Below are 26,518 nucleotides of genomic sequence, written 5' to 3' on the forward strand. Positions count from 1 at the left end.
CCTAAAAAGTCAATCAAACAGCTGCAGCTGATCCAGAACGCCACTGCCCCTGTCCTCACTAGAACTAAGAATGCAGAGCACATCACCTGGGACATGTCATTTGAATACCATATTAAACAAGTTTCTAGGATTTCCTTCTTTCACCTCCAGAACATTGCCAAAATTAAAAATATCTTGTCCAGGAGTGATGCTGAAAAACTAATCCATGCATTTGTTACTTCAAGGCTGGACTATTGTAATTCTTTATTATCAGGATGTCCACAAAATGCAATTTAAAGCCTTCAGCTGATCCAAAATGCTGCTGCAAGAGTTCTGAGGAAAATTAAAAAGAGAGATCATATTTCCCCTACTTTAGCTTCCCGTCATTGGCTCCCTGTTAAATCCAGAATAGAATTTAAAATTCTCTTCCTCACATATAAAGCCCTTAATGATCTAGCTCCAGCCTACATCAGATATCTGATTGTTCCATATATTCCGAACAGAGCACTTCGTTCTCAGACTGCAGGTTTACTGGTGGTTCCTAGAGTCTCTAGAAGTAGAAAGAGAGGCAGATCTTTTAGTTATCAGGCTCCTCTCCTGTGGAACCAGCTGTCAGTTTTAGTCCGTGAGGCAGACACCATGTCTACTTTTATGGCTAGGCTTAAAACTTTCCTTTTTGATAAAGATTATAGTTAGAGTGGCTTAGGTTATCCTGAGCTATCTCTATAGTTATAGGCTTAGACTGCTGGAGGACATAATGACCACATTCACTCTCTCTGCTACATTCTCATACAACTCTACAATTTTGTGTTATTTTATGTTATTTCACCTTTTTATCTTATGTTCTCACTCTTTGTTTTTTCTCTTTTTAGAAGCTACATCTGACCTTCCTAGAGGGGGCATCAGCCAAGGTGCTGCTGCCAACAACTTAATGCTCACCTTCTACAGATGATGTCCTGTCTCTCATTGTTTAACCCTCTCTCTCTCCTAGACATAGCTATTGACTGAGCTTCTACTGTGACTAACTGTATGTGCTCTCTTTCATACTCTTTCATACTCTTGAAATCTGAGACTTGAAATCTGGCTCGGAGGTAATCTGCTTAGCTGTCTTTCTTTCCTAGATGAAGCATCTAAAGGATGATTAATGATTAAAGGAGCTACATCCATTAACATTTACTTTTCCTTCCCATAGAAAGGACTGCTGGATCAGTGCTTCTTTGTTCTCTTTGTGTCTCTGCTCTGTTCTCTCAAACCCCCAGTCGGTCGTGGCAGATGGCCGCTCACACTGAGCCTGGTTCTGCTGGAGGTTTCTTCCTGTTAAAAGGGAGTTTTCTTCTCCACTGTCACTACATGCATGCTCAGTATGAGGGATTGCTGCAAAGTCAATCCAAGTGACTGTCCACTGTCTCTACATGCTCATCCAGGAGGAGTGACTGCTATAAGTCACTGACTCCATGCAATGTGCTGGGCTACTTAGACAGAAAAACGTTTTACCAATTTGAACAATAAACTGAATCCAACTGCACTTTTCAATAGTTAGGATTAATTGGAATGTATGTTCCTGACTTGAAATCTGTATGATTCGATTGAATTGACTTTGTAAAGTGCCTTGAGACAACATGTGTTGTCAGTTGGCGCTATATATAAATAAAACTGAACTGAACTGAATTGAATTGAATACAATCAGTTCGGGTTCTAAAGTCCTGACACTGGTTCCCTGTATCTCAGAGAATAGACGTTAAAATACATCTATTAAGAATTGCTTTATTAACTGAAACATCTTTAATTTTAGTCTGTAGTACAAATTGTCTTTACCTACCTTTAAAATGCCACTGCAATGCACATTGTTATGTGTTTTATTAATTTTCTTTGTTTATATTATGTAAAACACTTTGAATTGTCTTGTCGCTGTAACGTGTTCTTCCCTTGCCTTAGGATTAGGACCATTGTAGGACTTCTCTAGTTCTGTGATTTCTGGTGCCAGCTGCATTTAAGAAGTTAAGGGAATTGTTCAATCCGCTGTGATTAAATCTGCCTGTTCTGTTTTATAGGGCATCATCAATATAATCTTCGTGATAGGGGTAAACCCGATGTCTCAGAGCTCACAGAGCATGCTGTATAACCCCATGTTGAGGATGTGTCAGAACATCCAGGGGACCCCAAGCCTGAGCGGCAGCGTGGGGGCTGGTTTTCCTGGAGGGTTTCCCATGTACAATCAATACCTGTACCACTACTGTTACATGGATCCTGAGGAGGTTGGACTCCATTGTGTTCTTTTGTAGTTTTTCCTTGTTCACACCTAATCATATTTATTTTATTTGATTGAAAATCATAATGTATAACCCTCTTTGTACAGGCAGTGGGGTTTGTTTTGGGCCTGTTGGTGGTTTTGGTTCTATCTCTCTCTGCTTACTACGCCTACAAGACCCGCAGCAAGATTTGGCGCCACGGAAACCTTAACATTTTGTGGGATGTGGCATTGGTCAGGGCAGCAGAGGGGCATGATGTGCTGGACTGGGTGAGTGCATCTCTCTGTTCTGATTAATATAACAGAATATTCTTGTTTTCACCTCAGCTTTTGTCAACTAAGCAAAGAAATAAAGGCAAGGCCCTGTTAGCACTAGGTCTAGGATTGCTCTTATTCATCCAGTGGTGGTTCGTCTTTCCTGGGAAAGCCTCTCCTTCTGCACCCTAAAATAGTGACCCCTTTAATGTCATGTCTTGTGTTTTAAAAAAGGAACATTCAATGCTGAGACACAAAGATTTGGTAATAGATAGAGTTAAACATGCTACTATACTGTCCAGACCCCATAACAAAACACAGAAATTAATCGCCAATAGAGACTCAGCTAACAACATCTGTGTCATTAACCAACAGTGGTGCATGGTCATATTTTATTACAGTTCTGACTGTGTACAACACAGTGTACAACATTGACTGGCAAACAAAAAATCGGTGTAGTGCTGCAACTGTGCTGTCCTGGGCATATAGCCCATATCAATAAACAGCATTGTACACTGCTGGAAACAAATATAAATACTGAGTGCTGAGCATGTTTATTACATGTAGTAACCACTGCATTCACCAGCTATCAAGCCGTGTTGAGTCAGAGAATACAGCTGGCTCAGCCCAGTTTCACTCTGACTGATCATTAACCAGGGCAGAGATAACAGCTGCACTTCACTCATTTTAGAATGGACGGAGAGCAATACATCGTGTTTATGACAGGAAGCAGATCAGAAGACCTTTATAAAGTAACAGACTGCATGGTTACTATAGCAACTTGAAGTTTCACCTTGCTTGTGTAAGTGATCACCCACACAAACATTTCCTACATGAGGTTGGAGTATTTGGGACTAGGATTGGGAGGATCAGTTTCTTGGATGTACCATGTATTGTTCATTTGCACTGTTGCAATTTAAAGGAGATGTGAAAAGTAACATGCTTTTCTGGTCTTCCGTGTTCATTTCTGTGTCTGAAAGTGCTGTAAGCTCAGTCTTCTGATAAAACCCCTTAATAACCCTGCACATTTAACTGAGGCAGTACTTTAGATCATGTTGATCTAAATGATTGTTTTCATTGGGTTTTTTCTTTGCAAATGGTGGACTCTGTTTACTAATTAGGTGATTCTGAGGTCAACTGGTTGCACCCAATTTTACTTTATTTATATCAGAGTAAAGGGAGTTAAATAACCGCATGCCATCTTTTTTTATTTTTATTTGTATAAATAACTGAAAGCCATGTATAATTTTCTTCAGATTCCATTGAGCCAGCTTTTTTGGTTGCTCAGATACAGTCAGTCAGTCAGTCATTTTCTACCGCTTATTCCATAGTGGGTCGCGGGGGAGCTGGTGCCTATCTCCAGCAGTCTATGGGCGAGAGGCGGGGTACACCCTGGACAGGTTGCCAGTCCATCGCAGGGCATATTCAATTCAATTCAGTTTATTTATATAGCGCCAATTCACACTACATGTCATCTCATGCACTTCACAAAAATCAGGTACATACATTCCAATTAATCCTAATCATTGAACAGTGCAGTCAGATTCAGTTATTTTTTCAAATTGGATAAAACGTTTTTCTATCTAAGGAAACCCAGCAGATTGCAACCAGTCAGTGACTTGCAGTATTCGCTCCACCTGGATGAGCATGTAGCGACAGTGGACAGTCCCTGGCGTTAACTTTGCAGCAATCCCTCATACTGAGCATGCATGTAGCGACAGTGGAGAGGAAAAACTCCCTTTTAACAGGAAGAAACCTTCAGCAGAACCAGGCTCAGTGTGAGCGGCCATCTGCCACGACCGACTGGGGATTTGAGAGAACAGAGCAGAGACACAAAGAGAACAAAGAAGCACTGATCCAGCAGTCCTTTCTATGGGAAGGAAAAGTAAATGTTAATGGATGTAGCTCCTTTAATCATTTCACCTAGAAAGAAAGAACAGATAAACTCTGAGCCAGTTTTCAAGGTTAGAGTTTGAAAGACAGCACATAGTTAGTTACAATAAAAGCTCATGTCATGTCTAGGAGCGAGAAAGGGTTAAACACTGAAAGACAGGGCCAAGTGGATCATGGAAAATTGGAGAGTAGTGTGAGAATGTAGCGAAGACGGTGAAAGTGGTCATTACGTCCTCCAGCAGCCTAAGCCTATAGCAGCATAACTACAGAGATAGCTCAGGATAACCTAAGCCACCCTAACTATAAGCTTTATCAAAAAGGAATGTTTTAAGCCTAGCCTTAAAAGTAGACAGTTTGTCCATCTAGAGCCCACTGATGGCCATTGTTATACTAAAATCCACAATGATTGGGATACCTCCCTCTGTCAGATTGACCATAACCATTGGAAAAGAGAGGGGGTCATATTGGAGGCAGAAATGGAGGGTGTGTTTGGACCTCAACCATAACTGAGCCGGTTTCGGCTAAACCTGACTCCCCCTTACTCCATCCAACAAGGAGGGAAGAAGACAGAGGTAAAAAATAAGGAAGATAGGTCAGGATAACCTAAGCCACTCTAACTATAAGCTTTATCAAAAAGGAAAGTTTTAATCCTAGCCTTAAAAGTAGACAGGGTGTCTGCCTCATGGACTAAAACTGGGAACTGGTTCCACAGAGAGGAGACTGATAACTAAAGGATCTGCCTCTACTTCTAGAGACTCTAGGAACCACCAGTGAACCTGCAGTCTGATAGCGAAGTGCTCTGTTAGGAACGTATGGAACAATCAGATCTCTGATGTATGATGGAGCTAGATCATTAAGGGCTTTATATGTGAGAAGGAGAATTTTAAATTCTATTCTGTATTCATCAAGGAGCCAATGAAGGGAAGCTAAAGTAGGGGAAATATGATCTCTCTTTTTTCTTTTCATCAGAACACTTGCTGCAGCATTTTCAATCAGCTGAAGGCTTTTAACTGCATTTTGTGTACATCCTAGTAACAAATTACAATAGTCCAGCCTTGAAGTAACAAATGCATGGACTAGTTTTTCAGCATCACTCCTGGATATAATATTTCTAATTTTGGCAATGTTCCGGAGGTGAAAGAAGGAAATCCTAGAAACCTGTTTAATGTGGGAGTTAAATGACATGTCCTGGTAAAAAATAACAGCAAGGTTTTTTACTTTATTACCGGAGGTCAATGTAATGCCATCCATGTTAAGTGATTGAATAAGCAGACTCCAGTCCAAAGACGACAAGTTCTGTCTTGTCTGAATTTAGAAGCAGTTAACCCTGGAGTTTAAAGATGATTTATCATTTACATGAACAAACTGGAATCTGTCAGACAAATAAGATTTAAACCAGCCTAGCGCTGTTCCCCTGATCCCTACAGCATATTCCAGCCTTTCTAAGAGAATATTGTGATCAACTGTATCAAATGCAGCACTGAGATCTAACAGGACAAGTACAGACACAAGTCCATTATCTTTGGCCATAAGAATATCATTAGTGACTGTCAGCAGAGCTGTTTCAGTGTTTCGTTATCCGATGAGCTAACCCCTCCCTCCTACTTCCCCATGTCTAAAGGGATTGCTCAACCCAGCTCTCCATCTAACGGGTCCGGACTTCCCTAAACCTGAAAGATCTTACTAAGCAGGTTTACTGAAAGTTCTGTTCAAGCTGGTGTCGGGAAATGACTCGCCTAGCCTCTGACAGCCTTCATCCAAAAGTCTCGCCCTTCTTCAACTGGAGGTCCGGGCAACCGAGTAGCCTATTGCAGTCATCCACAACTTCGACAGTCACTTTTGTTCACGGCTGCTCATTCCCTAATTTACAACTGGCTCTTGGTATATGGGCTAGGTTAATTTTAGTAGCTCAGCACGAGCCCCAAGGGCACTGTTTTAACAAACTTGACTAAGGCAACCTATAAAAACCTCCTAAAATATCTTAGAACCAGGCAACAAGACTTTTTACCACCAATGAAAAACCAAAAATAAGGTTACTCAATTAATTGAATGTCCACGATTTAACTAGAATTGTATATGCTTTCTTTAATTAGCAACGCTTATGCAGGGGTCAGTAACAGCTTCAATTCGGCAACATGTAATAATTTCAATAATAGAAATAAATCAATCAATTCAACCTGTCTTATCCTGATGCTGAAACTAATGAGTTTGGAAAGGCTTCGAAGACGGAGGCTCATCCATGCACCTGATGGAGACGGTTCTTCTTTTAACAACGAGTGATTTCTTGAAGGGAATACGACTTAATCTTCAGTTTTCTTCCTTTAAGTGGCAGGTACTGATGCTCCAGGCTTCAATGGTTAAACAGGATATTTGTTGTCATATGTCTCCGAAGACAGTAGTTTCCAGAGCCAGCTTTTTTGGTTGCTCAGATACAGTCAGTCAGTCAGTCATTTTCTACCGCTTATTCCATAGTGGGTCGCGGGGGAGCTGGTGCCTATCTCCAGCAGTCTATGGGCGAGAGGCGGGGTACACCCTGGACAGGTTGCCAGTCCATCGCAGGGCATATTCAATTCAATTCAGTTTATTTATATAGCGCCAATTCACACTACATGTCGTCTCATGCACTTCACAAAAATCAGGTACATACATTCCAATTAATCCTAATCATTGAACAGTGCAGTCAGATTCAGTTATTTTTTCAAATTGGATAAAACGTTTTTCTATCTAAGGAAACCCAGCAGATTGCAACCAGTCAGTGACTTGCAGTATTCGCTCCACCTGGATGAGCATGTAGCGACAGTGGACAGTCCCTGGCGTTGACTTTGCAGCAATCCCTCATACTGAGCATGCATGTAGCGACAGTGGAGAGGAAAAACTCCCTTTTAACAGGAAGAAACCTTCAGCAGAACCAGGCTCAGTGTGAGCGGCCATCTGCCACGACCGACTGGGGATTTGAGAGAACAGAGCAGAGACACAAAGAGAACAAAGAAGCACTGATCCAGCAGTCCTTTCTATGGGAAGGAAAAGTAAATGTTAATGGATGTAGCTCCTTTAATCATTTCACCTAGAAAGAAAGAACAGATAAACTCTGAGCCAGTTTTCAAGGTTAGAGTTTGAAAGACAGCACATAGTTAGTTACAATAAAAGCTCATGTCATGTCTAGGAGCGAGAAAGGGTTAAACACTGAAAGACAGGGCCAAGTGGATCATGGAAAATTGGAGAGTAGTGTGAGAATGTAGCGAAGACGGTGAAAGTGGTCATTACGTCCTCCAGCAGCCTAAGCCTATAGCAGCATAACTACAGAGATAGCTCAGGATAACCTAAGCCACCCTAACTATAAGCTTTATCAAAAAGGAATGTTTTAAGCCTAGCCTTAAAAGTAGACAGTTTGTCCATCTAGAGCCCACTGATGGCCATTGTTATACTAAAATCCACAATGATTGGGATACCTCCCTCTGTCAGATTGACCATAACCATTGGAAAAGAGAGGGGGTCATATTGGAGGCAGAAATGGAGGGTGTGTTTGGACCTCAACCATAACTGAGCCGGTTTCGGCTAAACCTGACTCCCCCTTACTCCATCCAACAAGGAGGGAAGAAGACAGAGGTAAAAAATAAGGAAGATAGGTCAGGATAACCTAAGCCACTCTAACTATAAGCTTTATCAAAAAGGAAAGTTTTAATCCTAGCCTTAAAAGTAGACAGGGTGTCTGCCTCATGGACTAAAACTGGGAACTGGTTCCACAGAGAGGAGACTGATAACTAAAGGATCTGCCTCTACTTCTAGAGACTCTAGGAACCACCAGTGAACCTGCAGTCTGATAGCGAAGTGCTCTGTTAGGAACGTATGGAACAATCAGATCTCTGATGTATGATGGAGCTAGATCATTAAGGGCTTTATATGTGAGAAGGAGAATTTTAAATTCTATTCTGTATTCATCAAGGAGCCAATGAAGGGAAGCTAAAGTAGGGGAAATATGATCTCTCTTTTTTCTTTTCATCAGAACACTTGCTGCAGCATTTTCAATCAGCTGAAGGCTTTTAACTGCATTTTGTGTACATCCTAGTAACAAATTACAATAGTCCAGCCTTGAAGTAACAAATGCATGGACTAGTTTTTCAGCATCACTCCTGGATATAATATTTCTAATTTTGGCAATGTTCTGGAGGTGAAAGAAGGAAATCCTAGAAACCTGTTTAATGTGGGAGTTAAATGACATGTCCTGGTAAAAAATAACAGCAAGGTTTTTTACTTTATTACCGGAGGTCAATGTAATGCCATCCATGTTAAGTGATTGAATAAGCAGACTCCAGTCCAAAGACGACAAGTTCTGTCTTGTCTGAATTTAGAAGCAGTTAACCCTGGAGTTTAAAGATGATTTATCATTTACATGAACAAACTGGAATCTGTCAGACAAATAAGATTTAAACCAGCCTAGCGCTGTTCCCCTGATCCCTACAGCATATTCCAGCCTTTCTAAGAGAATATTGTGATCAACTGTATCAAATGCAGCACTGAGATCTAACAGGACAAGTACAGACACAAGTCCATTATCTTTGGCCATAAGAATATCATTAGTGACTGTCAGCAGAGCTGTTTCAGTGTTTCGTTATCCGATGAGCTAACCCCTCCCTCCTACTTCCCCATGTCTAAAGGGATTGCTCAACCCAGCTCTCCATCTAACGGGTCCGGACTTCCCTAAACCTGAAAGATCTTACTAAGCAGGTTTACTGAAAGTTCTGTTCAAGCTGGTGTCGGGAAATGACTCGCCTAGCCTCTGACAGCCTTCATCCAAAAGTCTCGCCCTTCTTCAACTGGAGGTCCGGGCAACTGAGTAGCCTATTGCAGTCATCCACAACTTCGACAGTCACTTTTGTTCACGGCTGCTCATTCCCTAATTTACAACTGGCTCTTGGTATATGGGCTAGGTTAATTTTAGTAGCTCAGCACGAGCCCCAAGGGCACTGTTTTAACAAACTTGACTAAGGCAACCTATAAAAACCTCCTAAAATATCTTAGAACCAGGCAACTGGTGGTTCCTAGAGTCTCTAGAAGTAGAATGGAAGGCAGATCCTTTAGTTATCAGGCTCCTCTCCTGTGGAACCAGCTCCCAGCTTTAGTCCGTGAGGCATACACCCTGTCTACTTTTAAGGCTAGGCTTAAAACTTTCCTTTTTGATAAAGCTTATAGTTAGAGTTTTAGGCTTAGTTTATCAGGGAGGGATCCTTCCTCCCTCCCTGTTGGATAGAATAAGGGGGAGTCAGGTTTAGCCTAAACCGGCTCAGTTATGGTTGAGGTGCAAACACACCCTCCATTTCTGCTCCCTGTATGAACCCTTCTCTTTTCCAATGGTTATAATCAGTCTGACAGAGAGAGGTATCCCAATCCTTGTGGTTTTTAGTATAACAATGACCATCAGTGGGACCCTTTGTGGGGTTCCTTGAGACGACATTGTTGTAAATAAGCGCAGTTTAACTAAATAATCTGAACTGAAACTCTCTGTGTAGTTATGCTGCTATAGGCTTAGGCTGCTGGGGGACATAACGACCACTTTCACCCTCTTTGCTACATTCTCACACTACTCTCCAATTTTGCATTATTTGCGGTTATTTCAGCTTTTAACCTTGTTCTCTCTATTCTCTTCCTAGAAGCTACACCTGGCCTGGCTCTGTGTCTACCTGTGACACCTTTCTGGAGAGGGGAATCGTCCGAGCTTCTGCTGGCAACAACTTAATGCTCACCCTCTACCGATGATCCACATAGCCATGTCTTTTAGTGTTTAGCCCGTTCTCTCTCCTAGACATGGCGATTGACTGAGCTTAACTGTAAAAACCTCTATGTGCTCTCTTTCAGACTCTAAAAACTGGCTCAGAGTTTATCTGTTCTTTCTTTGTAGGTGAAACGACTAAAGGAGCTACATCCATTAACATTTACTTTTCTTTCCCATAGAAAGTACTCCTGGATCAGTGCTTCTGTTCTCTCAAACCCCCGGTCGGTCGTGGCAGATGGCCGCTCACACTGAGCCTGGTTCTGCTGGAAGTTTCTTCCTGTTAAAAGGGAGTTTTTCCTATCCACTGTCGCTACATGCATGCTCAGTATGGGGGATTGCTGCAAAGTCAACGCCAGTGACTGTCCACTGTCTCTACATGCTCATCCGGAAGGAGGGAATGCTGCAAGTCACTGACTGGATGCAATCTGCTGGGTTTCCATAGATAGAAAAACATTTTATCCAATTTGAATAAAAAGCTAACTCTGACTGCACTGTTCAATGGTTAGGATTAATTGGAATGTATGTACCTGACTGGGCTGCACGGTGGCGCAGTTGGTAGCACTGTTGCCTTGCAGCAAGAAGGTCCTGGGTTTGATTCCCAGCCTGGGGTCTTTCCGCATGGAGTTTGCATGTTCTCCCCGTGCCTGCGTGGGTTCTCACTGGGTACTCCGGCTTCCTCCCACAGTCCAAAGACATGCCTGTTAGGTTAATTGGTCACTCTAAATTGCCCTTAGGTGTATGAATGAGTGTGTGCTTGGTTGTTTGTGTGTTGCCCTGCGATGGACTGGTGACCTGTCCAGGGTGTACCCCGCCTCCCGCCCATAGACTGCTGGAGATAGGCACCAGCTCCCCCGCGACCCACTATGGAATAAGCGGTAGAAAATGACTGACTGACTGTTGTGAAGTGCCTTGAGACAACATGTGTTGTGAAATGGCGCTATATAAATAAAACTGAACTGAAATGAAAACTGAATTGGTACATATCCATTTACTAAGGATAAATTAATCATACCTAAAATGGGGCTGGTAATCAGAGGGAACACTTCCTTAAATAATTTGGTTGGGATTGGGTCTAACATACAAGTTGAAGGTTTAGATGAAGCTAATATTTCTGATAACTCAGGAAGCTCCACAGGATCAAAACAGTCCAAACCCAGATCAGCTTCTACAGTTACTTCTAATGTTGTCTCACTTGCTGAGGATGAAGTAATCATCTTCAGGAGTATGTCAAAGATTTTCTTTTTAATAGTATCAATTTTATTTAAGAAGAATCCCATAAAGTCATGACTGGTGAGAGCTACGGGAATGGATGGCTCAACAGAGCTATGACTCTGTGTAAGTTTAGCAACTGTACTAAAGAGAAACCTAGGATTATTCTTGTTCTCTTCTATTAATGATTAGAAATAAACTGTTCTAGCTTGGCGAAGTGTCTTTTTATACAACAGTAGGCTATTTTTCCAGATTAAGTAGGAATCCTCTAAGTGTGTATAGCGCCATTTTCTCTCCAATTTTCTAACATAGTGCTTTAAAGTACTCAGCTCTGAATTAAACCAGCGATCCAGCCTTTCATGAATAATTACCTTCTTTTTCAAGGGGGCTGCATTGTCTAATGCACCATGCAATAATGAAGTAACACTATGAACAAGAGAATCAATTTGTGAAGGGGAAGAAATGTATGTATTCCCATTTTATATTAAATTTATTTGTTAATGTACTGTAAATGATTTCTGCAAAGTGACAGAGGTGAAGTTTTGTGGCTTTTTTCCATTAAATACAATGTATTTGTCATTAATTAATTTTAGTCTTAATTAGATGTATTTATAACAACCAGGACATGTCAAAAATCATCTCAGGGTACTTCCCAAAACAAGTTAACTGGTTTTAAAAAGCAGTTACATGCAATCCTATTCAGGCCAAAAATTCCTTTTCATCCAGTTCATTTCAGTGCAGTCCCACTGAAATCTAAAAACATATTGTCAAATTCAATCCATATTTGATTCAATATAACCGTATTAACATTTGAAGTTATATCTTAGAAAGCAATTAGACAGCTTGTTATATTGCACATGTTGAGAAGACAGTTCAATACAGCGTGATGTTGTAACTTTTAAATAGCACTATATATGTGCTATAAAGGTATGTAGAACATCTGATGGCTAGCAGTGAAGCGTTTATGGCTCAAAATGTTTTTATTAAAAATCTTTTCTAATCGCTCATTCCGCTCCGGAGCTTCAGTCTGCACCTTGGTCCAACACATTATGACAAAGTGTTCATGTAATTCTACCAAGTCAGTTAAACAGGACTACAATGGCAACACAAAGATCCTATGTATTGCTTCTATTTATTGCTACATACTGTTCCTTTGATTACTTATAACACTTATAATCTCAACAGTATTTTAATCTGAATAATAATATAGTGCGCTTATGTTAATGTGTTTAGGATTTTACAAAAACATTAGAAGACTAAGACACTTACAAAGCGAAGGAGCGTACTGAACCAGCTTATTTAGCCAGGCCTCAGCATACATTCTGCCTATTGTGTAGAAGGTGCTTGCCTTGCAGGGAAGCATATATAATGTAAGGGTCATGTATAATGTATAAAAAGGGTTGAGTTGCATCTGTGTTGCTGTGTGAAATCCCACAGAGTGGGGTGGCACTAAATGATTCAGCTTGTGAAGGTTCCTTGTCAGATTATTTTCTGAGTCACAAAAACAAGTTTAAACCAGTAAGGGAAAAATAAGCAATGTGATTTAGAAAACTGTACATTGCTATTTGAATTAAAGATAGAATTAATTGTTAATGAAATACAGTGTGTTTTCCTATAGTAGCAGGCCTGAAATTCACAGAACTACATTTGTCACTGCAGTGGATCAGCTTCCATGGATTATTTTCCCCACACTGAGCATTATCCTGTGACTCCATATTCATAAGATCTGTTTCACCAACTCCCTTTCCTCCCACATCAGACCGAACCCTGTTTGACTACACTGCGATGCAGAAATAGGTCAAAGACGAGAACTCTTTAATATTGCATTCTACAGTAAGAGGGAAGATCATATCAGGCAGACTGTTGCAGCTTTGAAGTGAATGTTTTTCCTTCTTAATGGTAAATTATATTGGAGTTAAAACTCTTTTTTAAATTTCTTTGTGTGGTTTCAGAGTTACTGTGCCGCACATGTTCTTCTCTAATGATTGCAGAATTTCTCTCCTTTGTTCAGGCTTTTAGTGCATTCACGGTGATATGGAGACGTAGTTACTTTCACACCAATAATACGCATGTCTGGTCAGACGCAGTAGGGGAATTTGTTTTTGTGTGTTTCCTTCTAGTGAATTAGCTCTGTTGGTTGTTGAAAAGATTTAAGGTGAGACCTAGGGGAAGGGGAGAGAAGAACTTCTGCTCTCTGGGGCTAATGGATGTCAGATCCATCATTCAACCTTACACTGGGGATAAGGCACTAGTGTGTGCATGCGTGTTAGGGTATGGGCTGCTGTCTTGCTAAATTTCACAGCTATCTTACTATTTTTCTCAGCCATTATGACTGATTTAGTGTTGTTTTAGGCCAAGGACATACATCTGATCCCCTAGAAGGAATTCCAAAGACATCCAAAAGTTGCTGCAAGGCAAAAGTTACCTCTTTTTCCTTACAGATTGAGGGTCTTGGGTTGAAATTGTAGCTGGGGGCCTTCAGGCTCGAAGTTTTCATGTTCTCCCTGGGCTTTCATGTGTTTTCTTGGGGTACTCTGGCCTCCTCACAAAGTAAAAAAACATGCAGTTTAGATTCATAGGTCACTCTGTTCAGGGTGTGTACCTATCAGGGCTCATAAGCAGACCCATAGAAGGTTCAGAAGTACTAAAATAAATATAGACAAACAACATCCTTAATAGGTGATTCTGGGGATTCCTATCCTTAGTGATAGGGCTGCATCTGTGAAGTAAAACTTTGCAGTTGATACAACACTCAAATGGAGACAATTAGTAATTAGCTGATAGTTGGACTTATGTTTTGTCTCACCGATCCCAAACCAATATTCATATTGTGACCTTTCCAGAGCTCTACTGGGCAGCTCAAACCGTACATTAATTTTTCACTTACTTGCTCAAGGTCAGCTCATTGGGGTAACAAACCCAGACATCCCTTTCCCCCTAGACACTCTCTATCTTGTTTTTGGAGATCTCAAGGTGTCCCCCTCAAGAGGCATTCCATTATTAAGAAAATGCACCCAGTAATAGCCATAGTAATAACATCACTATGGTTCTGGATGATTTAAATAGTCATCAGAAATACACTTTAACAGGTCATTACTATAGCTATAATTTTATTTGGTGTGTGGCGGCCATATTGGATTTTAACCCTAAGGCAGCTGAGGAAGTTCAGACTTCTGGGCCCTTTTAAGCAGATTTTATTCTGACTTGCAAATCACAATTTCTGACTTTCTGACAGTGAAACTGTGCACCGTTAAACACAAAACAAGGCAAAACATTCTACTTGGGTAGTTTCATCTTGTTGCTTGTTAAGATGTTATCAAGGACCTGTGTTCAGAACAAAACTTAATGGGATGTAAAATATGAGTCATAATTCTGTTCATTTCATATTTTGGGTGTTTTCAATTATAGTCTATGTTAAACATATAACTTGTAACACAACTATATGCCTGTCGGGCCTTTTATTGTTTAATTTAGGATAATAGAGTTAGGTTCAGATAACTGAAAGACATGAATGGTTTGCATCTGTTATCACTATAGTTGATTTTTTATTGTCCATAAAAACAGAATCAGAATCACATTTTACACATAATCTTATAAAAATTAAGGAACCACAGACTATGACAATGAATTGTGCAGCTTCTGCATGTTGTTGTTAGGTGAATCATGTCGGAGATGCACGCAGCACCCAGCAGGCACCAACAGTTGTTGTGTCAGAGCGAGCAGAGCCTATCCTGAGGGCGGAGAATACTGTGGGCTTCGGCAATGGAACAGTCAGCATCCAGAGTGAACAATACAATAAAAGCAACAGGTGAGCTGGAGCAAATAGTCTTTAGGTCACTGTGTGGTCAAAGAGCAGGACACAAGAAAGCTTGAGACAGTCCTGTACCTTAAAGCGGTGGGGACACTGTCCAATATTTAGTTTATAAAATCTGCTCAAACAAAGACTGTGTGATAGTAAAAATGCCTGTTTTATTGTTGTTAATAAATTAGTCTTTTATCTTTAGTTCCTGCACAGGCAACAGCATCAGCTGCGATGCTGAGGCTCTGTGTCAGAACACCAGAACCACCGTTTGTTCTAGAAGCTCCTGTGAGACTGACAGTGGGAGAAAACCCCCTCTGCATTACATGAAGAGGCAGCAGAAAAAACTCAGTGAATCCATACCTGCAGCTCAGGTGATGATCGAGTCCCAATATGAAACTGGTCACACCTCAGAGGACACTGGTAATGAGCTGGAGTGGGACCAGAAAGATTACCTGTACAGGTGGGTCAGATGTCTGCTGCAACTTCATGCTGCAGTCACTGCGGCAAGAAAGTTTGACTTTTGTCTCACTTAACTTGATAAATCAGGGAGAAAATGACAAAAAGAGTCTCCATTCATATAATAATAATTATATAATTTCAGGGGAAAATACTGCAATAGAGATTCTAATCACCATAACCATAGTCTTTATGACACATTAACTGACTGTTAAAGTGATTTTCATTTCATGCTTGAGATGCTGATGAAAAGCTCATTCTCCTTGGATCTGCCTCACTGACAGTAAAACAGCAATAATCCACTCATGTGCTGAAATGTATGTGTACCATCAGGTTGTATCCAGCAATAACTACAGACGAGCAGCGCCGCAGGTACAAGAAAGAGTTTGACTCAGATCTAGCCCACTACAAGAGCCTCTGCTCTGAAATGGACGACATCACTGACCACATGCACAAACTGAGCAGAGAGCTGGACATGTTGGATGAAGGCTCCATGAAGTACCAGGTAAACAGTGAAAGAGAGGAAAAGTGCTGGACTGACTGCAAGTAGATGGATTATTCTGTGCCATCCACTGAACATACATACAAAAACCAAGTCAATAGAAGAGTCAGAATTATTGTACAGTGCCTTGCCACCATACAACCACAAACTTCAATGTATTTTATTAGGATTGTTTTATGACAGACCAACCCCAAGAGGTACAAACCTGAGAAATGTGGTGTGAATGTATACTCAGCCCTTCTGATTCAATACTTTGTAGAAGCACCTTTTGGTGCCATTACAACTAAAACTCATTTGGGGTTTGTCTGTACCAGCTCTGTACATCTAGAGGCTGAAATGTTTTAGCCTCTCCAAGAGCTCAGAGGTGCCCTGGTCAGGATCTGGGAGGAGATCAGAATCAGAATCAGCTTTAATGCCAGGTTTGTAAAGACAAACAAGGAATTTGACTCCGGTACACTGTCTATAAAGTCTACCATCATTTCCACAGTCTTGAGTGGGTTAAGTTCCAGGTGGTTCTGACCACACCAGTGGACCAGCCAATCCACCTCCTGTCTGTATGCAGACATCCCAGGACACCATCCATCATCTCATAATGGTCCGAACACGAGTGATTTAAATGTTACCCCTATGTAGAGGTGCATTCAGGATTGAAGTGATGCAAAGGACACATTTCTGGTGATGTGAGCGGCGCGAATATGCCAAATAGAGCGAAGCGAGAGCAAAACTCATGATGGATATGAAGCAAATTTTGCTGGAGTTGGAAAAACTGAACTTTTCTGTCAATTCGCGTCACATCTGTAGCCTTCTCTTCAGCACAAAAGTTGTCATACAAGTATGAAACTCACAGCAGTTGCTCAGGGTACATCTATGTTTATGTAGGGAATTATATTTTATTTATAAGTGTTTAAGTTTCCGATGCATATGTCAACAAGCCCTATTTCTAGGGTGCCGATCAGCCGTTATCAAAAACTACGTAATTATTCAAATCTTATGGCTACCACGCTACATTTTGTTGTCATATCAGCTCTTGCCTGTATTTTGGCAATCCTCGTCCATATGTTTAGGCACAAAAATGTTTATTATATTTAGAGGATGTGGACAGTACAATTTGGCCGGTTTTCTATTGAGCTGAGATTTATTTACTCACCAAAAACAGATGAACAGGCATTCTGCAGCGGGGATGCAGCGCCTGTAGCTGGTGTCCCGGAGGCTTATTCGTCCCCCAAAGGAAGGGCAGAAGTTCCTCAAACTGGGTGCTGGATAGACGGAAGTACCGCTGAAGCAACCATGATCCAGACGCTGCTCCTGGAGTAGGTAGTGGTACTCTCCAAACTGGTTCCATCTCTGGAAAATCTGGTGAACCCAGGGACGTTGGCCCCCCACGGCGTTGTTCGGTTTTCCATAAGTAAAGCACCATGACTCTCTGCATGTTGAGTTGAAATCGGCAAGCAGCAGATAGAAGCTCCTCCTGTTTGATGATGCGGTGAAGCGAGTGGAGTGTTGTCGCCTGTAGGCCACGCAAATTGCTGGCGAAATGTCAGACGAGCAACAGCATGCGCATGAGACAAAAATTCGCTGGAATCACGTTCTGTCTGAACGCACCATAAGGAGCATGCCCAGACGTCAGACATGCATACAAGCATGTGGGGGCCATACAAACTACTGAGTACCATGTTGAGTTGCTGCAATGACATTTCAGCAAACTGGACTAGCCTGCTAATGTCGCATTTTTTGTTCCTAACACAGCCATTCCATATCAGTATGGATATCCACCTTTTTTTTTTATTGAGATCTAATGTGTTTTTAAAGTGGTTATTTTAGGTTCTTAGCAGTGTATTTACCTATGCCATACTTCCTATTTTTATAAATTTACAAACATTGAATAACATACAGGTCCTTCTCAAAATATTAGCATATTGTGATAAAGTTTATTATTTTCCATAATGTCATGATGAAAATTTAACATTCATATATTTTAGATTCATTGAACACTGACTGAAATATTTCACGTCTTTTATTGTCTTAATACGGATGATTTTGGCATACAGCTCATGAAAACCCAAAATTCCTATCTCACAAAATTAGCATATCATTAAAAGGGTCTCTAAACGAGCTATGAACCTAATTATCTGAATCAACGAGTTATCTCTAAACACCTGCAAAAGATTCCTGAGGCCTTTAAAACTCCCAGCCTGGTTCATCACTCAAAACCCCAATCATGGGTAAGACTGCCGACCTGACTGCTGTCCAGAAGGCCACTATTGACACCCTCAAGCAAGAGGGTAAGACACAGAAAGAAATTTCTGAACAAATAAGCTGTTCCCAGAGTGCTGTATCAAGGCACCTCAGTGGGAAGACTGTGGGAAGGAAAAAGTGTGGCAGAAAACGCTGCACAACGAGAAGAGGTGACCGGACCCTGAGGAAGATTGTGGAGAAGGGCCGATTCCAGACCTTGGGGGACCTGCGGAAGCAGTGGACTGAGTCTGGAGTAGAAACATCCAGAGCCACCGTGCACAGGTGTGTGCAGGAAATGGGCTACAGGTGCCGCATTCCCCAGACCTGGGCTACAGAGAAGCAGCACTGGACTGTTGCTCAGTGGTCCAAAGTACTTTTTTCAGATGAAAGCAAATTCTGCATGTCATTCGGAAATCAAGGTGCCAGAGTCTGGAGGAAGACTGGGGAGAAGGAAATGCCAAAATTCCAGAAGTCCAGTGTCAAGTACCCACAGTCAGTGATGGTCTGGGGTGCCGTGTCAGCTGCTGGTGTTGGTCCACTGTGTTTTATCAAGGGCAGGGTCAATGCAGCTAGCTATCAGGAGATTTTGGAGCACTTCATGCTTCCATCTGCTGAAAAGCTTTATGGAGATGAAGATTTCATTTTTCAGCACGACCTGGCACCTGCTCACAGTGCCAAAACCACTGGTAAATGGTTTACTGACCATGGTATCACTGTGCTCAATTGCCCTGCCAACTCTCCTGACCTGAACCCCATAGAGAATCTGTGGGATATTGTGAAGAGAACGTTGAGAGAATCAAGACCCAACACTCTGGATGAGCTAAAGGCCGCTATCGAAGCATCCTGGGCCTCCATAAGACCTCAGCAGTGCCACAGGCTGATTGCCTCCATGCCACGCCGCATTGAAGCAGTCATTTCTGCCAAAGGATTCCCGACCAAGTATTGAGTGCATAACTGTACATGATTATTTGAAGGTTGACGTTTTTTGTATTAAAAACACTTTTCTTTTATTGGTCGGATGAAATATGCTAATTTTGTGAGATAGGAATTTGGGGTTTTCATGAGCTGTATGCCAAAAACATCCGTATTAAGACAATAAAAGACCTGAAATATTTCAGTTAGTGTGCAATGAATCTAAAATATATGAATGTTAAATTTTCATCAGTACATTATGGAAAATAATGAACTTTATCACAATATGCTAATATTTTGAGAAGGACCTGTACATCTTCTTTCCACATCACAATCATCTTTCCACGTCACAATTATGTGCTAATTTGAGTATATTACATAAAATCTCAAAACATTAAAATGCTTGAGAAGCGCAAAAAAACAGAAAAAGGTTAAAAAGGGGTGTAAATATTTTTGCAGGGTATTTTTTGTGGTGATTAACATTAGATAAATCAAGACTGTACAATATTGGTGTTAGAGATAATCTGTTTGTTAACATAAAAAAATTTGAAAAATCCAACTGGAACATTCCTTTGTTATGAATTGCAGGGTGTGGCAGATGAGTACAACGGGCTGAAAGACCTTAAAAAGGTAAGAAGATCAAAGATCTCTCAAAGTGACACTATTCATTAAAACGTTTACCTTTGTAAACCACCACTTCAATGCCAAAGAAAGAAATTTAATGTTGGACAAAAAGAGGCAACATTCCTTATGCAGGTGTAGAGCTACTTTCAGAAGAACACTTGTCACAATCCTGAGGTGTTAGGTATGGTTTTCAGTTGTGTTCATGTTTTTCTGCACGTTCTTTGTTATGTTCTATAGGTGTTGCCATATTGTTGTTTTTGCCACTGGGTTTTGCCATATACAAGTCCTTCTCAAAAAATTAGCATATTGTGATAAAGTTCATTATTTTCTATAATGTCATGATGAAAATTTAACATTCATATATTTTAGATTCATTGCACACTAACTGAAATATTTCAGGTCTTTTATTGTCTTAATACGGATGATTTTGGCATAAAGCTCATGAAAACCCAAAATTCCTATCTCACAAAATTAGCATATCATTAAAAGGGTCTCTAAACGAGCTATGAACCTAATCATCTGAATCAACGAGTTAACTCTAAACACCTGCAAAAGATTCCTGAGGCCTTTAAAACTCCCAGCCTGGTTCATCACTCAAAACCCCAATCATGGGTAAGACTGCCGACCTGACTGCTGTCCAGAAGGCCACTATTGACACCCTCAAGCAAGAGGGTAAGACACAGAAAGAAATTTCTGAACGAATAGGCTGTTCCCAGAGTGCTGTATCAAGGCACCTCAGTGGAAAGTCTGTGGGAAGGAAAAAGTGTGGCAGAAAACGCTGCACAACGAGAAGAGGTGACCGGACCCTGAGGAAGATTGTGGAGAAGGGCCGATTCCAGACCTTGGGGGACCTGCGGAAGCAGTGGACTGAGTCTGGAGTAGAAACATCCAGAGCCACCGTGCACAGGCGTGTGCAGGAAATGGGCTACAGGTGCCGCATTCCCCAGACCTGGGCTACAGAGAAGCAGCACTGGACTGTTGCTCAGTGGTCCAAAGTACTTTTTCCGGATGAAAGCAAATTCTGCATGTCATTCGGAAATCAAGGTGCCAGAGTCTGGAGGAAGACTGGGGAGAAGGAAATGCCAGAAGTCCAGTGTCAAGTACCCACAGTCAGTGATGGTCTGGGGTGCCGTGTCAGCTGCTGGTGTTGGTCCACTGTGTTTTATCAAGGGCAGGGTCAATGCAGCTAGCTATCAGGAGATTTTGGAGCACTTCATGCTTCCATCTGCTGAAAAGCTTTATGGAGATGAAGATTTCATTTTTCAGCACGACCTGGCACCTGCTCACAGTGCCAAAACCACTGGTAAATGGTTTACTGACCATGGTATCACTGTGCTCAATTGGCCTGCCAACTCTCCTGACCTGAACCCCATAGAGAATCTGTGGGATATTGTGAAGAGAACGTTGAGAGACTCAAGACCCAACACTCTGGATGAGCTAAAGGCCGCTATCGAAGCATCCTGGGCCTCCATAAGACCTCAGCAGTGCCACAGGCTGATTGCCTCCATGCCACGCCGCATTGAAGCAGTCATTTCTGCAAAAGGATTCCCGACCAAGTATTGAGTGCATAACTGTACATGATTATTTGAAGGTTGATGTTTTTTGGGCTGCACGGTGGCGCAGTTGGTAGCACTGTTGCCTTGCAGCAAGAAGGTCCTGGGTTCGATTCCCGACCGGGGGTCTTTCTGCATGGAGTTTGCATGTTCTCCCCGTGCATGCGTGGGTTCTCACTGGGTACTCCGGCTTCCTCCCACAGTCCAAAGACATGCCTGTTAAGTTAATTGGTCTCTCTAAATTGCCCTTAGGTGTATGAATGAGTGTGTGCATGGTTGTTTGTGTGTTGCCCTGTGATGGACTGGCGACTTGTCCAGGGTGTACCCCGCCTCTCGCCCATAGACTGCTGGAGATAGGCACCAGCTCCCCCGCGACCCACTATGGAATAAGCGGTAGAAAATGACTGACTGACTGACTGTTTTTTGTATTAAAAACACTTTTCTTTTATTGGTCGGATGAAATATGCTAATTTTGTGAGATAGGAATTTTGGGTTTTCATGAGCTGTATGCCACAATCATCCGTATTAAGACAATAAAAGACCTGAAATATTTCAGTTATTGTGCAATAAATCTAAAATATATGAATGTTAAATTTTCATCATGACATTATAGAAAATAATGAACTTCATCACAATATGCTAATTTTTTTAGAAGGACCTGTAGTTCATTTCCTTTTGCTCAGTATTGTTAGGTGTAATTTCGTTCATTATTTTGTGTTTTTCTTGTGATTCTGTTACATTTAAATTGTTTTCTGTTAGATTTCTGCGTAACATTTCCCTGAAGGTTTCTTCATGGCTCCATTGATGCTTATTTGTCTGTTTTCCCCTTCTCCGGTCTTGTCTTCTGTCTCAGCTGCTCCACATATCCTCTGATTTCTCTGCTTGCTCTTTGCCTCAGCTGCTATTCATTCCCTCTGATTAGCTCTTCTGGTTTGCCTCTGAGTTCTCTACCCCTGCCTCAGTATATACACTTAACAGTTATCTTTGTTCTTCAATGGTTCCTTTCTGTTTTACTGACGTCTGGTCCGCTTCTGCTCCATGCCATATTTCTTCATGGTTCAAGTTGTTGCTGCTAGTCTGCTTGACTTTGTATGTTGTTTTAATTTCATCAATTAAAAGTTCTAATCTTCACTTTAAGTTTGCGTTGCATTTGAGTCTTTACCACCTGAACATGACACACATTTAAAAAATGGGTTCCTGTTTGATCTAGATCTACAGCAGCTCAAGAGTTTGTGATTAAAATGAAAACATAATAAATATAGAAATTAGAAAGATGCAATTACTTGGTTACATAAAAGCCAGAATTTACAGCATGGCACGAGGTTTACAGGATAAGGAACTGGGTGGGATGTAACAGAAGATACTAGAAAGGAACAATGAAACCAAGGAGCTTAAATACAGAGAGGTGTGATTAGAGGGTGAGTCTAATCAGGGGAATACTGAATAGTTTTGAGAGAGAGTACTAAGCAGGGAACTGAAGAAAGCAGAATAATAACCACAGAGAACACAAATGGAGCTGAACTACACACAAAAGGGTCTACAAATCAAAAAGGGAAAAAGCCTAACACTAATATAAGAGAATAACCGAGATGCCCAGAGAACAGAACACAAGAAATAACCAAGAAATTCGACAAAAGGAACAAATTAATATGGAAAGACCCCAAAGCTAAAAAAAAAAAACAATTGAATATGGCAGGATCTAACTGTTAATAATAAACAACCAAACCAGAAATAATCAGAAAACCAAAACACAAACACCCATGGATCATGATACAAATACTTTTACAAAATCAACAGCCAACTGTATTATTTTCTCTTGTATATCAGAGTTTTACTCTCTTTTATTGACTGTTGGATGTTCCTCCAGCTGCCTGATAACACTGTTTAAAATGTCCTCATACTGAAATAAATTATAAATAAAGATGATCAAACTGTTGCTCTCCCTAATTTACAAAGTCCCTACATTTGGGCTGGGTGAAGCTTGTTTGAGCTTAAACTCCCTTAGACAAAAAAAACAACAAAAATATCTCTTGTGTCACTGCAGGGTGTCTGTTGTTACTATTGATAATGTTAATTGTTTTAATCTCTTATTACCTTTTTTCCAGACTGACGACTATCAGACAAAGAGGAGACAAAGCAAAGAACTCAGAAGAAAACTTTTTCACATCAAACATCTGGTAAAAATCTATGATCAAGGTTTTTGTTAAAGAAAGGACTGAAAACACATCTGCCTCTTGGTCCCTTTAGGAGTCACTATTTGAAGCTGTTGCCTATGTACTTTGTAAATTATTGTGGTATAGTTTAATCTTGTACATTGTCTGGTATATTATTTCAAATTATACATATGTATGTGTGTGTATATATATATACACACACACACACACACACACACACATTCACCGGCCACTTTATTAGGTACACCTGTCCAACTGCTCGTTAACGCAAATTTCTAATCAGCCAATCACATGGCAGCAACTCAATGCATTTAGGCATGTAGACATAGTCAAGATGATCTGCTGCAGTTCAAACTGAGCATCAGAATGGGGAAGAAAGGTGATTTAAGTGACTTTGAACATGGCATTGTTGGTGCCAGACGAGCTGATCTGAGTATTTCAGAAACTGGGATTTTCACGCACTACCATCTCTATGGTTTACAGAGAATGGTCTGAAAAAGAGAAAATATTCAGTGGGCGTCAGTTCTGTGGGCACAAATGCCTTGTTGATGTCAGAGGTCAGAGGAGAATGGCCAGACTGGTTCGAGATGATAGAAAGGCAACAGTAACTCAAATAACCACTCGTCACAAACAAGTCATGCACAAGAGCATCTCTGAACACAACATGTCAAACCTTGAGGCAGATGGGCTACAGCAGCAGAAGACCACACCGGGTGTCATTCCTGTCAGCTAAGAACAGGAAACTGAGGCTACAATTCGCACAAGCTCACCGATATTGGACAATAGAAGATTGGAAAAACGTTGCCTGGTCTGATGAGTCTCAATTTCTGCTGCGACATTCAGATGGTACGGTCAGAATTTGGCGTCAACAACATGAAAGCATGGATCCATCCTGTCTTGTATCAATGGTTCAGACTGGTGGTGGTGGTGTAATGATGGGGGGGATATTTTCTTGGCACACTTTGGGCCCCTTAGTACCAATTGAGCATCGTGTCAACGCCACAACCTACCTGAGTATTGTTGCTGACCATGTTCATCCCTTTATGACCACAGTGTACCCATCTTCTGATGGTTACTTCCAGCAGGATAACGAGTCATGTCATAAAGCACAAATCATCTCACACTGGTTTCTTGTACATGATAATGAGTTCACTGGACTCAGATGGCCTCCACAGTCACCAGATCTCAATCCTTTGGGATGTGGTAGAACGGGAGATTCACATCATGGATGTGCAGCCGACAAATGTGCAGCATCTGTGTGATGCTATCATGTCAATATGGACCAAACCCTCTGAGGAATGTTTCCAGTACCTTGTTGAATCTATGCCACGAAGGATTAAGGCAGTTCTGAAGCCAAAAGGGGGTCCAACCCGGTACTAGCAAAGTGTACCTAATAAGGTGGCCGGTGAGTGTGTGTATATGTATGTATGTATGTGTGTATGTATATGTGTGTGTGTGTGTGCGTGCGTGCATGTGTGTGTGTGTATACATGCATGTATGTGTATATATAAATGTATGTATGTATGTATATATATATATATTGTGTATACATACATACATTGTGGCTTTGTAAAACACACCCCAGAAAGTTAAACAATAAGGAAAAATACAGCCATATTATAAGGTAAAATGTTTATTGTTCTAAAATATCTTTTTGAAGTTACTTACCAAATATTTTACAAAATATTTAGATTGAATGTTATAATATATTGTATCAATGTAATTTTGTTGCTTGAACATTAAACAGTTTAGGATGTAGGATGTTAATTCTTAGTGGAGGTGGGCAGCCCTGACTATTTGAAGTGGTATTTATACTATAAACATTTAATGTACTACGATTTAAACGTATCTAATTAAAACATCAACATGTCATTATTCTAACAGTTCTAATATGTTTTACATTTCAATCATATATTATCACATTATAACAATATAAATATTGTGAGACCTGAGAGTTTTGTCAACTGGTTTCTCTAAATTATCCGTAGAAATGTGTGTGTGTGATTGGTTGTGTCGCCTGTGATAAACAGGCAACCTGTCCAGTGTGTACCCTGCCTTTCGTCTGATGGAAATAGGCACCAGCCCCCTAGTGACACTCAAAGGATAAACCTGTATACCAAGGGATGGATGGATTAGATATTGCTGATGCTAAAAAATCATTGCAGCTTGGCCCCAACAGCAGAACTGACAACTGAAACAGGGGAAAGGTTTCTAAAACTCTTTCATGAAGGTAAATTAACAAAGAATATGGCAAAGTCTTTGTCTTCCGAGTTTGTTCAAGTGTTGAGATTATAAAATGAAAACGAACAGGTAGAAGACATGAAAGCACCAGGACAGAAAATTCTAATTAATCTGCCTGAAAATTAAAAATGCACAATAAAAGGAGCGAAAGACAAACAGGCAGAAGCATGAGTTGAATGCTGAATCCCATTATCCTCATCGCTTTACCACCGAGTTCATTCAGTAGTTAAAATAGTCCACTGCGGATTGGGACACTCATTGAAGAAGGCGATACTTCATTGGTTCTTGTTCATTTCTAGAACTGAAACATATGCAGCTTAATGTTTCCTATATGCGTCGGCTGTCGATTCTACAATTAACTTTGGTATACATTTTCACACGAAAAACAATGATATAATGCCAGTAATAACCTTGTAAAAATATATCTAGTGGATTTAAAATGTATTTAGATTTTTCATTATATATGACTATAGTAACAAAAAATATAAACCTTGGTATACAGTACTCCAAAATAGCAGCCTTTAGGTGTGCCAGTCTTCATATATACTTGAAGTATACTGATAAGTAGTCTGATATCAGTAATTTAAAAAGTATGTCAACATGTAATATGCCTATTACTGTTATTCAACAAAGCACTAGAACATATTAATGTAGACATAACAGTT

At 40.8% G+C, this 26,518-nt stretch overlaps 1 protein-coding gene across 1 annotated transcript in view; it reads left to right on the forward strand.

The window, feature by feature from the left end:
• Positions 1 to 26,518, forward strand: part of LOC124870637 — a 59,431-nt gene that overhangs the window by 27,940 nt on the left and 4,973 nt on the right. The window contains 7 exon segments of the mRNA XM_047369454.1: positions 2,031 to 2,234; positions 2,336 to 2,497; positions 15,011 to 15,162; positions 15,359 to 15,616; positions 15,946 to 16,117; positions 19,850 to 19,891; positions 23,544 to 23,615. Of these exon segments, the coding sequence (XP_047225410.1) occupies positions 2,031 to 2,234; positions 2,336 to 2,497; positions 15,011 to 15,162; positions 15,359 to 15,616; positions 15,946 to 16,117; positions 19,850 to 19,891; positions 23,544 to 23,615 (1,062 nt within the window).

This window comes from Girardinichthys multiradiatus, chromosome 6 (genome assembly GCF_021462225.1).
Source record: "Girardinichthys multiradiatus isolate DD_20200921_A chromosome 6, DD_fGirMul_XY1, whole genome shotgun sequence".
NCBI lineage: Eukaryota > Metazoa > Chordata > Actinopteri > Cyprinodontiformes > Goodeidae > Girardinichthys > Girardinichthys multiradiatus.